At 40.6% G+C, this 13,639-nt stretch overlaps 1 protein-coding gene and 1 pseudogene across 1 annotated transcript; one reads left to right on the top strand and one right to left on the bottom strand.

Annotated features, from left to right (window-relative positions):
• Nucleotides 1-440: 440 nt before the first annotated feature.
• LOC115666719 (probable LRR receptor-like serine/threonine-protein kinase At3g47570) lies at nt 441-3,421 on the top strand. The gene is made up of 3 exons (XM_056307193.1): nt 441-1,233; nt 1,672-3,111; nt 3,267-3,421. Exons 1-3 carry the CDS (start codon nt 441-443, stop codon nt 3,419-3,421), a joined length of 2,388 nt encoding a protein of 795 aa, XP_056163168.1.
• Nucleotides 3,422-5,216: 1,795 nt separating this feature from the next.
• On the bottom strand, nt 5,217-7,358 carry LOC115689614 (uncharacterized; annotated as a pseudogene).
• Between the last annotated feature and the right edge of the window lie 6,281 nt (nt 7,359-13,639).

Raw genomic sequence — 13,639 nt, 5'->3', positions numbered from 1 at the left:
TTTCTCACATGTCTCCACCTTTCATACAGGGAATGTTCTGCTCGGATTCCACGAACCACGCGCAATCATAATCATCAAAATTTGTGGGACCTGTGGATCGACGATTGTGATTGATCCGCGCGAATCGACCGTCCTGATTGATCTTATCCATGTGGGCCCGGATTGGAACGGGTCCTAGCAAGAATTTCGCCCGACAATACACGCTGATGGATAATCATCAGATTGACTCTCATGGGCATATGAGGACAAAGTCTTCTCCGGATGCAGAAAAGCGCTTCAATGACTACTAAGTCAAAAAAAGGGGGAGAAAAAAACAGAAGGAATGCGCTTCAAAAAGCTATAATTCACTTGACAGTTTCCATTAGCACTGATCCTGCCTCTTGTTTGTTGTTTCTTCTTTGCCTTGCTTCATATCTACCCGCTTCCTTGAGCTTTAAGTCATGAAACTTGTAAGCATTAGTTTTGCAGGGTTTCAATCATGCCACTTGCTTCTTGGTATTGCTCTTGCTGTATGTTTTAACCAAGTCTACTCCACCACCAATGAAATGGACAGACTTGCGCTCCTTGCATTTAAGGCCGGCATAAGCGGAGATCCTTTCGGCGTGCTCAACTCATGGAACAATTCCATTGGGCTTTGCCAGTGGTATGGCATTACGTGTGCCAAGAAGCATCAGAGGGTCATGGTCCTGGACTTGCAATCACAAGATCTCTCTGGATCAATTTCACCTCATATCGAAAACCTCGGCTTCTTACGGGAAATGTTGCTCCAAAACAATAGTTTCAATCAAGAAATTCCTCCACAACTCAGCCGGCTGCACCGCCTTCATGTCTTACAACTAGACAGCAATTCATTAGTTGGTGAAATTCCCATAAACATATCAGCTTGCTCTAACCTTGTTCACCTCATCCTTCCATTTAACCAGCTAACTGGAGAAATACCTACGGAAGTCGATTCATTATTGAAGTTACGGATATTTTCCGTGTATGGAAATAATCTCACTGGGAGTGTGCCTTCCTCCATTGGGAACTTATCTTCACTGGAGCAGCTATATTTAACCCAGAACAACTTGGGCTGGAGCATTCCCCAAGTTCTAGGCCACCTGACAAACCTGCAATACATTAGCTGCGCAAGAAACAGATTATCGGGTACAATTCCATTTTCATTACTCAATCTCTCTTCGCTAACTGTGTTTGATGCTGGATCCAACCAGATACAGGGGGCTCTTCCTGCAGGCATAGGCCTCAAACTCCCAAATCTTGAATTTCTTAGCGTTTTCCAGAACCAACTTGAGGGGTCGGTTCCTCCATCGATATCGAATTGCACAAAATTAGGTGTACTTCAACTTTGCAATAACAGATTTTCCGGGAAAGTACCTTCTTTGGAAAATTTGTACAAGCTTAGGTGGCTTCCTATCTATGGTAATTAGCTTGGAAGCGGAAAATCGGAAGACTTGAGCTTCCTTTGCTCGTTAACTAACAGCACCGAATTGCAGTACGTGGGCATTAACCGGAACAAGTTTGGTGGGGTGTTACCTAAATGTATAGGTAATTTATCCACCACTCTCACACAATTTCTTGTGAGTGAGAATCAAATATCTGGTGAGATTCCAAAAGAAGTTGGGAATTTTGTCAACTTGGAAGTATTGTTTATGAATCTCAATCGGCTTTCAGGTGTTCTCCCCCCAAATTTGGGGAATCTACAAAGTCTAGGGAAACTGCAATTAAGTGATAACAACCTGAGAGGGATTATCCCATCTTCTTTAGGAAATCTAACCAAGCCTATTGAACTATATCTTGGTGGGAACAACTTTCAAGGGCAAATTCCTTCACATCTATCAAACTGTCGATCTCTTGATTTGCTTGATCTGTCTAATAACAATCTCAGCGGTGCCATACCCCCACAGCTTATAGGTCTCTCATCATTAGCGATCATCTTGAACTTGTCTGGTAACCATTTGACTGGGGTTTTACCCACAGAAGTTGGCAACTTGAGGGCTTTGACTGCGTTGGACATCTCACACAATTTTTTGGTAGGTGAAATCCCAAGTAGTTTGGGTGAGTGCACTCAATTGACATCACTGAGAATGGGGGGCAACTTCTTCCATGGCTCCATTCCTCAATCAATCAGATCGCTAGGAGGCATTGAAGAACTAGATCTTTCATGCAACAAATTCTCAGGTCAAATTCCTGAATTCTTAGCAGTATTTCGTTTCTTGAAACTTCTAAATTTATCGTACAATAAGTTTGAAGGCATGTTACCATGTGAAGGAATCTTTAATAATTCTACCGGTACTTCTATTATTGGGAATAATGAGCTCTACGGCGGATTGCCAGAATTTCATCTCCCCAATTGCATATCCAAAAGCTCTAAGAGCCGAAAGATCAATATATCAATATTGTTCGCTTATGTTGCTTCTGGAGTACTTGGAATAGATCTTATTTTAGCTTTAATATATCTTCGTTGGTTGAAGAAGAAAACAAATGAATCGGTTTCAAGTTTGATGGATGATTCATATCCGGACATATCTTATGGAACACTCCTAAAAGCAACCGATGGTTTTTCTTCAGCGAATTTGATCGGTGTTGGAAGCTTAGGTTCTGTTTTCAAGGGGGTACTCAAGGATAATGGAACTGCTGTTGCCGTGAAGGCGCTTCATTTATTCCATCACAGTGCTATGAAGAGCTTCATAGTTGAGTGCGAGGCATTAAAGAATATCAAGCATCGAAATCTTTTGAAAATATTGACAATTTGCTCAAGTAGTGATTATCAAGGAAATGATTTTAAGGCCATAGTTTATGAATTCATGGATAATGGTAGCTTAGAAGAGTGGCTACACCCAAATGCAACATCATCTCATGGGAATGAACTTCCGAAAAAGTTGAATTTCATTAAGAGGATCAATATTGCAATTGGTGTTGCTTCTGCACTCGATTATCTTCATCACCAGTGCCATATCCCCATCATTCATTGTGATCTAAAGCCAAGCAATATCCTCTTAGATGCTGAGATGATCGCACATGTTAGCGACTTTGGATTGGCGAAATTCCTTCTTGGATCATCCCTTGGTGAAATTCCTTCTTGGATTGGTCACTTTGGTTATGCTCCCCCAGGTAATCTCTCTCTCTATCTCTCTCCAAGAAAGTTTATTTTCCTAAAAGTTATTGATGGGTCTTCCTATGTGAAGTTGATAGCTAATGATAACTCTTATATTCTTCTATATATTACATTCTGATTATACATGCTCCATGATCTAAATGTGTAATAGAATATGCAATGGGGTGCGAGATTTCAAGAGAAGGTGATGTCTACAGTTATGGCATTCTCTTGCTGGAGATGTTCACAGGATTGAGTCCCATTGGTAATACATTTAGAGACAATTTGACTCTTCATAGTTTTGTCATAGAAGCTTTGCCTGAATGAGTGCTCGAAATTACGGACAACTTTTTGCTTCAAGAAAGAGACAGCCATTTAGGTCCCTATAATCATCAGCATTGGATTTCCGAAAGCGATATCGTATTTCGAGAGTGTTTGGTTATGGTGTATAATATTGGAGTTGCTTGTTCAAACAAAGTGCCAAGAAGACGGATGAGCATCAGCGTAGTTGCGAGTTTGCTGCATCAAATTAGGGAGAAACTGTTTGCACCGGGTTTACATGGACAAGATGAACCGCTAACAGCTTACATTTAGCTGTTATACATTTAGTTTTCTTTGTGCAAATGAAAGTGGACAGGTAAAACCTATAACTGAAGAGAGAATAATGTTTTCCTATGTGTATTCTTGGCATATTTAAACTAGCACAAGGCCCGTGGTGCACAAACTTTCTTGAGTATTGTTGGTTTACTTGAAACTTTGTTCTGGTGCCATAGTATTTTAAAATGAATCTAAAATAAATTGCCTTGCTTCTTTTTTTTTTCTTTTCATTTGTATCATGCTCATTAAAATGAATGGCAATCAATCAGATATTGGAAATCTCATACAAAGGAAAGCTCGTTTTCTACAGATTGACCAGGTATGGCTCGCTGTTGCTTGATTTTTGCAGATTGACTAGGAAAGCCAATGTGAGGAATTGATCTCTGCTCCTAAAGCTATGTTCAGTTAGCTACATGCAATACCGTTGCTCTGGTGGGTGAAATAAGGATGTGTAGCTTTTGGATTCAGCATTCTAGCATGCATTAATTCGAGAACATGTATCGATACTTGCCAAGAATGCTTTATTAGAATAATTTAACCTGCATGTATTGGATTTAAAACTAAATTGACAAATTGACAAAAGGTTTAAGACTAAATTGACATAGTTGAAAGATTTAGGACAGAATTGACTGTCGTATAATAAATTTAGAACTTTTTAGGCAATTTTCCCCTCTATAATAGCTAACGTAAAATCTCATATAGAGTTATATTAGGTTGAACGATCATCGGATCTATGATGAATAAATACATGTCCACAGTGATATGAGATTTTAATTCTTCAGTGCTACTTCGTTTCGACATGGACCTCTGTATCCTAGCGTTTGGCTATATTACACGTGGCAATCCACGTCAACACTTTCGTCTATACTATAATCTAAAAGAGAAGACAACTATACTATAATCTAAAAGAGAAGATAAGCTTAAGCTTTGTTGCCAGCGGAGGACGTTTTTTTTTTTTTTGTTGGTTATTTCTCGGCCTTTTTTTTTAATTGCGGGGGGTGTGGGGGGTTTTGTAAGGGTTTTTAGTGCCCGATGCCGGGGTGGGGGGGGGGGGGGGGGGGGGGTGCCCCCCCCCCCCCCGGGGGCTTGGGGCCGGGCCCGCGGCCGGCGGGGCGGTTGGGGGGGGGCCGCCCGGGGGGGGGGGCCCCCCGGGCGGGGGGCGGGGGGGGGGGGGGCCCGGGGGCGGCCCAGAACCCCTTTGGGTTTTTGTTTGGGGGGTTTTGTGTTTTTTTTTTTTTTTTTTTTTTTTTTTTTTTTTTTTGTTTTTTTTTTTTTTTTTTTTTTTTTTTTTTTTTTTTTTTGTTTGGTGTGGAGTTGAAAAAGAAAACATATTTTATTTTTTTTTTGGGGAATATTTTTTTATGGTTGAAGATAGTTTTTTTTTTTTTTTTTTTTTTTTTTTTTTTTTGTGTTTTTTTTTTTTTTTTTCTCCCCACCCCCCCCCGGGACCAGGATTGCGAGAAAGGGGGTCGAACATCGACAAGCCCTAAGATTAATCAAATAAAAGCGCTTTATATTTTATCTTCTAATCTATCTACAGGTAAAAAAAAAACACTAGTAACTACATAGATACGTAATTTTTTAAATTTAATATTCATTATTTGCACGTCCGAGCTCCGCAAGAGTGCCATAGCGAAGTATCATCAATATTGCTAAAGGTTTGCACGTGCTTAATTACACGATCATGTAAAAACTAATTCAAAAGTGCAAAGATTACGCGATTAAATATATACATTTCTCCTTTTAAATAAACAAAAGAAGACTATGCATTATTCTTTTCATATAAATCTTTTAAAATATGAAGGAACAAATAGCTTGCAAAAGAAACTAGGGTCCCCCGACATGTAGCTATTGTACCGTTTCATTCTTAATTTTTGTTTTAAATAATATCACCGGTTCTACTTGGAAGGGTGACATGAAAATCAACCTTCACTTATGCATCAAACGTTTTCAGAATGAATTTTGAAATTGAAGAATTCCTTTGAGACGTGTGAACATGTAGAGGATGCGTTCTTTCCATGAAAAAGTAAAATACGATGAATGTTATTTATTGTTCTTCAGTTCACAAAATCGTTGGGTGCTCTTAAATTACTAGTTTTATGGGCCCCAAAAAGAAGATCAATTTGTTGCTCATCCACGTTGTTCTTTAAGTTTTTTGCGTCATATATTTTTGGGATAACAGCAGTGAAAGTCTTATAACTCGTTTTGACTCTTCAAATCCAACATGAGTTTGTTAAACCCATCTTAAGTGGGTTCTAATGATGTGCCTTCAACTATTCGGAATTAAAACATCATTTTCAACATGTACAAACGATTATTTAGACCCTTCATCAGATAAAGTGACTAAGGGTGTGTTTGTTTGAGTGGAAGTTGTTTTCGGAAAATTAGTTTTCTGGACTTTCACCTGTTTGGCTCGCCGAAAATCATCAGTTAATTGAAAACGCTTTCAGATCAATAAAAATATTTATGTATAAAATTATGAAAGTGAATTCCTAAATCTAAAAAAGTGAAAACACTTTTCGAAATTACTTTTCTTTCTTTCCCGGGTACCAACTCGTCTCTCTCTTCACTCTCTGTCTCTCTGCTGATACAATCTCTCGATTCAATCTTTTCACTCTCGAAATCAGTACAAAAGAGGCGATCGTCCTCCTCACCAGCAATGGTCAGGTTGTAGCTCCCTTGGGCAAAGGGATAGCTCTCCCCTATCATCACCATCGTGTCCCTCTAGCTCGGCACGAAGAGGACAAGGTAAGCGCCCTCCGTCAGTCCGCAGTGCATGAGCGCTTTGTTCCAAATTTGGATCTCGGGGATGGAAATGAAGTTTGCTTGCGGCGACGCTTTCTTCGTGAGGATGTTGAGGAGTTTGGACGGTTCGAGCTGAGTCAGGTCGAGATCAAAGAGGTTGCGATTGAAGGAGAGCAAAGCAAAGGACAAATCCCTACTCGGCAACTTGAGCTTGTCATCGGAGGCCGCGACGGCGTCGGAGACGGAGAAGTTTGTCCATGTCGAGGGTGTGAGGCTCGACGAGGCCGTTTAAGTATTGGGGATATTTGGTGAAGATGTATTGTTCAAAGTCCTGCATTTTGCTTGGCGTGATGGGGCTCGACTGTCTTAGGTCGAGCCCGCGGAGTGTGGATATGGCTTTGATGTAATCGACGAGGAGGGAGACGGTATCGATCTAGGGGACGACGAGGCGGGAGCACTCGCAGACAGAGGGGCAGAGGATGAGGGTTTCGACTCGGAGAAGATGATTAGGAGGAGCACGGGAAGCAAATCGAGTCCAATGACTTACGAGATAAATATTTTCAAATAAGATCCAAACACCTTTCAGTCACAAATGACCGGACAAAGGAAAACTAACAATTCCTAGAAAATTATTTACCGTAATGCATTTTCCTTTATCAAGGAGATTTCCCCCAAACAAACGCATTACAAGTTTTGTTCACGACATCCTTCCCTTCGGCCGCTTCGATCAATATTTCGTTCAATAAATTCGACGGGATTTTGCTTTTCGCCTTCTCCGTCAAACTCTACCTTATTGGCCTCTTTAATTGTTTTTGGCAATTTGCAAACCTAAATTTGTTAATAAGGTACGCATTATAATTCTCCACAATCCAAAGTCGTCCCTCACACCGAATTTCTCAATATCTACTTTCTCTCCTAACATAATTGCATCAATAGAATTTCCAAACAATAATTACACAAGCAAAAACTCCAAATCAACTATAGAAACCCCAACCTTAGCTTTGAGACCAATAATTGTGAAAAATAACACAAATATTCACGGATCTTACAATACATGCTTAACGCGAGAAAGAGAAAATTACCAGAGAAATCAGTGACAAAAAAAATAAAAAGAATTACAAATTTATATGGTTTGATCGAGTATCGTAACTACTGCACGGGGAGAACTAGTTGCAAGATATCCACTATGAATCCAAAGAATAGAAAGTTTACAATTGCTCAATTACTCAAGTATTTCTCAATCGTAAATTACACACAAAGCAAACCCGCAAGTATTATCTTACAATCTCCCACAAAAAATTCACTCGAAAAACTCACAGAGAGAATCTGATACTCCTCTTATTTGCTATGTTATATCTAATATCAAAGTAGAATTTTATCTTATATACGAGTGTGCGCGCATATGTATTTAATATTCGTATTCAAAAAGAAAACCCAATTTAAGAAATCTAGTCAAAGTAGAAAATGTATTCGAACTCAAAACACATTCTCGCCATTAAGCTTGCTATCCAGCAGGTTTCAAGGGCTAGGCAGCGAGGTCTTAATTGTTAGCGTGAGCTGTCTTCTAGAGCCAAAATAGGAAAGTTCTTATTGTTTTATACTCTTTCTATGTATATCCCCTGATTTGTAGGTCAATTAGGGTTGATTCTTTTTCTTTGTATATATATGTACTTATAGCCTTGTAAACGGAGGCCGGAATAAAGAAATCACAGAAAAAATTTTAGAATTCTTTATTTTTCTACATGGTATTAGAACCACTGATCAAGGGACTCTATACTCGATCCGATCAATCAGACTCCATTGCCGCGACCTTCGTCACTGCTCCGACCACATTTCTTGAAGATTGCCACAACCGTGCTGCATCACCCTATGGCAGACACAAACTCGACTGGCGATGTTCTTCCCTTGGTAGCACAAGAGGGAACTTCAAATATTGATGCTCTTATCGAGCGTTTGACCGAGGTCCTATCCCAACATGTCCCACAATCTCATGTTGAGACTCCGGCTTCCCTGATTGCTATCAAGTTAGATGTAAGCAACTATGGTCTTTGGTCCCAAGTTGTCGAGATGTACATCTCTGGCAAAGACAAGTTGGGATATATTACTGGGGTTCTTCCCCAACCCTCTCCGAATGATCCCGGCTTCCGGAAGTGAAAGACCGACGATTCAACTGTGAAGGGCTCGCTTATCAATTCCATGGATTCCTGCAATAATTGGCAACTTCATCCGATACCCCACCGCAAAAGCGGTTTGGGATGCGGTGGCTACAACATTCTTTGATGGCGTCGACGTCTCCCAGGTGTATGATTTAAAGCGACGACTGACCCGATTGAAGCAGGCAGGCGGATCCATTGAAAAATATTATAATGACTTGCAAGGACTTTGGCGAGAAATTGATTATCGCCAGCTTAATCCTATGACCTGCGCTCATGATATTGACATATACAACACTTTAGTTCAGGAAGATCGTGTTTATTTGTTCTTGGATGGCCTGGATGATCGCCTCGACAAGGTTAGGGTTGATGTATTGCAGATGCAACCATTTCCTACGGTTGAACAAGCCTACGCACGAGTAAGAAGAGAATATGTGGGCCAGGCCGTTATGATGGCACACCCACATACTCCCACTGCTGCTGCTATGGTGTCGCGTGGCAGCAAAACATGCTCAAAATTTCCAGAATTTGGCTCTGGACATGCTACTTTACAAATGGTTCCTAGTTCTACTCTGTCTGGGGGAGGGCGCTCTAGCTCTGGTTCAAGAGCCAAGTCGCAAACGCTAGCAGCAGGGGGTTGCAATCACTGCGGGAATTCTCGGCATACAAAGGAGACCTGTTTCAAGTTGCATGGCTATCCTAAGTGGTGGAAAGAATTGCAGGCAAAAAAGAAGGCTGACAATCCAACGAGTAGAGGACAAGCTTCCTTGGCCATAGGTGATTCGTCGTTATCTTTGGTGCCGCAGGTAGACTCCACCACTGCACCTGATTCCGATCTTACAGGTAACAATGGGTTTATGCTTGTCAATAATTCTCAAGCGGGAGGTAAAGATGGGTGGATTGTTGATTTAGGCGCTACTGATCACATGACACCCCATTCTGATGATCTTTTGCGCCACATTGCTCCGAGGAGACAACATATATATAATGCCAATGGTCGTCATTTTCCTATGTTGGGGGCTGGCAATGTTGAACTTTCCCCATTTTTATCATTATCTCATACTTTGCTAGTGCCGTCTTTATCTAACCGACTGCTCTCTGTTGGACAAATCACTGCTGAATTGAATTACAGCGTAATTATGTATCCCTCCTTTTGTTTATTTCAGGATATCCTCACAAAGGAGATTATTGGATGTGGTACTAAGAGGGAGGGATTGTACTTTGTTGATGACTTCACTGAAAGCCGAGCATATTACACCCGCAGTCAGTCTATTGCTAAGGAGAAAGAAGTTTGGCTATGGCACCGTCGCTTAGGATACCCTTCTTTTGGGTATTTAAAGAAATTATTTCCATATTTGTTCAGTAGTTTATCAGATTTTGAATTTCATTGTGAGACCTGCATCTTGGTGAAGAGCCATCGTGCTTCTTTTCCATTGAGTTTTAATAAGAGCCCAACTCTTTTTTCATTAATACATTCGGATGTGTGGGGTACTTCACCAATTGTTACTATGTCTGGCATTCGTTTCGCCACCGTTGTCGCTGCGAAGGATACTGATTTGAGCTCCAAATTGAGTCATGACCATGCGGTGAAATACACGAAAGATTGTCCCTACTTCATCTTTATGTTTCGTTAAATATAACCAGGTCATCCTTGTATAGTCATCCACAAAAGTTACAAACCAACGAATGCCAGACATAGTAACAATTGGTGAAGCACCCCACACATCCGAACGTATTAATGAAAAGGAGTTGGGCTCTTATTAAAACTCAATGGAAAAGAAGCACGATGGCTCTTCGCCAAGATGCAGGTCTCACAATGAAATTCAGAATCTGATAAACTACTGAACAAATCTGAAAATAATTTCTTTAAATACCCACCAGAAGGGATATCGATGCTACAATCCGGACACAAAGAAAACTCATGTGACCATGGACGTTACATTTGTTGAATCTGAACTCTTCTTTCCTGCCACCAATTGTACCTTTCAAGGGGAGATCATGGTGAAAGGGTAAATTGGTGGGAAGGTGGCTTGATGGCAGGGGTTAGCGATGCATCTGACTCACGGCAGCAACTTCTTAATGAAGATGACCAGCAGACTATTTTGTTACAAGAGGCACAAGAACAACATCAAGAGCAGTCCTCTCTTCCTCAAAATATCCCCTCTTTAGTACCCGACCATTCTCCTGACGATACTCCTGAGGTAAGCTCTCCTATCACACATAATTCTCTTGTTGATACTGATAAGGTTGTTGGTTATAAATTGCCCAATAGACACAATCGAGGCAAGGCTCCTAATAGGTACTCACCAGATGTAGAGGAACGAAGGTCAAAGTACCCGACTACCAATTATGTTTCGACAAGGAGATTGTCGGAACACTTGAAGGCGTTTGTGGCCAATGTCTTCACAATTCAAGTTCCTAGTGGAGTACAAGAAGCCTTGAGGGATCCCAAGTGGGTTCAAGCAATGAAAGAGGAGATGGAAGCCTTGCAGAAAAATAAGACCTGGAGATTGGTAAAGTTGCCGAAGGGAAAGAAGGCAGTGGGGTGCAAGTGGGTCTTCACTGTCAAATACAAAGCAGATGGGTTAGTTGAGAGGTACAAGGCACGGCTGCTAACAAAGGGATATACCCAAACCTATGGTGTGGACTACCAAGAAACATTCTCTCCAGTTGCGAAGCTGAATACCGTACGGGTTTTGATGTCACTTGCTGCGAACCTGGACTGGTCTTTGCACCAATTTGATGTGAAGAACGCGTTTCTTCACGGAGATCTAGAGGAAGAAATCTACATGGAAGTCCCACCTAGGTATGCATGTGCTGATAAATCAAATGTGGTGTGCAAACTTCAGCGATCATTATATGGGTTAAAACAATCACCCCGCACGTGGTTTGGTCGGTTTAGCTCAACGATGAAGAGGTATGGATACACTCAAAGTAATTCTGATTGTACGTTATTCTTAAAACGTAGACAGGACAAAGTGACAGCATTGATCATATACGTGGATGATATGATCATCACAGGGGATGATCTTGAAGAAATTGCAGACCTTCAAGGGTGGCTAGCCAATGAGTTTGAGATGAAAAATTTGGGAGGCTTGAAATATTTTTTGGGAATTGAAGTAGCCAGGTCGGAGGAAGGTATTTTCTTGTCTCAGCGAAAGTATGTGTTAGATTTATTAGCTGAGGTTGGAATGTTGGAGTGTAAGCCTGCCGACACTCCTATAGTTCAAAATCATAAACTCGGAGAGTTTCCTAATCAGGTGCCTACCAGTAAGGACAGATACCAAAGGTTAGTAGGGAGACTAATTTATTTGTCACACACTCGTCCTAATATTGCATATGTTGTAGGGGTTGTGAGCCAATTTATGCATACTCCGAGTGAAGAACATATGAATGCTGTGGTTCGGATTTTGCGCTACTTGAAGTCAGCTCCAGGAAAAGGGTTGTTCTTTGCAAAGAATGGTCACCTTGAGGTAGAAGGATTTACGGATGCAAATTGGGTAGGTAGTATCTCTGATAGGAGGTCTACGTCAGGCTATTTCACATTTGTGGGAGGAAACTTGATAACATGGAGGAGCAAGAAGCAGAAGGTTGTAGCCTTGTCAAGTGCTGAAGCAGAATTCCGAGGGGTAGCTAAAGGTCTATGCGAGCTACTATGGCTAAAAATGTTGATGACAAAACTTAGTTTCCCACCTGAGTTTGAGATGAGACTATTTTGCGATAATAAAGCTGCGATTGAAATTTCTCACAATCCAGTTCAACATGACCGTACTAAGCATGTTGAGGTGGATAGGCATTTTGTCAAGCAGAACTTGGATGCTAAGGTGATAAAGTTTCCATTCGTCAGATCTGAAGATCAGTTGGCGGATGTTCTTACGAAGGCCTTGTCGAGTCGAGCTTTTCACAGCTCACTTGTCAAGCTGGGTATCAAAGACATCTTCTCACCTGCTTGAGGGAGAGTGTTAGCGTGAGCTGTCTTCTAGAGCCAAAATAAGAAAGCAAAAATAGGAAAGTTCTTATTGTTTTATACTCTTTCTATGTATATTTCCTATTTCTATGTATATCCCCTGATTTGTAGGTCAATTAGGGTTGATTCTTTTCTTTGTATATATATATATATATATATATATATATATATATATATATATATATGTACTTATAGCCTTGTAAACGGAGGCCGGAATAAAGAAATCACAGAAACAATTTTAGAATTCTTTATTTTTCTACATTAATTTGACCTTTTTAAGAGTCCGAGTGATCTGGGGGGTCCCTTAGACGTTATTGCTTCATTTCCTAGTCAAATTTGCGTGTTCGTGTCACACCGTTAACTAATTTTCACTATTGTTGTCGACTTATATTCCATTGGCACATTTTTTATCATATTATCATAAATACAAATGAAAAGGACCAAAAAAATGACAAGTGATTAAAAAAATTCGATGTGAATGTAGCGGTAGATTACATTTTGGATTAGTTAATCATGTTTAGTCGTATTTTACCTTTGTTGGATTTTGCGTGATAATCAATTAGCATTACGAAACGTGGGTTATTTTTTGGTGGATTTTAAAACCCCAATTCTATTAGTCGTAGTTTGCTCACCAAAATAAGTATGAACTTTGAATAAAACCACAAAAAATATCCAGGAAATTAAAGTCAATTAAAAGCTCTAAAACCACTTCTGACCCAAGTCAACCAATCACACCGCATGGAGACCTCGTTTGCGACTATCCTTTTGAAACACCATCAATGGACATATGAACCGTTCTAGACATCATTAGATCCCATTATTGCTGTCCTTAAATTTTGCTAACCCAAGCAAACCAAGATAAGTCGAAGGTTAGCAGCCTAAGTTGTGCGAATGAGTCTGCAATAGGACACAGACCCCATGTCACCGATTCCAGCAGGATCAACTTCCTCTTCCCCAAATTATCCATCTAAATGCTCCATCCTAATCCAGACATTCTCCTCCTTAGTTAGCCCAAAAAAAACCACTCGATCATCGATAAAATAATGAGCGAGAGAGCCATGTGACCATGCCAAATGCCAATCT

Source organism: Syzygium oleosum, unplaced genomic scaffold, assembly GCF_021117445.2.
Source record: "Syzygium oleosum isolate NSW1041296 unplaced genomic scaffold, Sole_v2.1 Sole_v2.51, whole genome shotgun sequence".
NCBI classification, from domain to species: domain Eukaryota; kingdom Viridiplantae; phylum Streptophyta; class Magnoliopsida; order Myrtales; family Myrtaceae; genus Syzygium; species Syzygium oleosum.
Note: the sequence above shows the minus strand (reverse complement) of the source record. Positions and strands in the feature narration are given on the sequence as shown.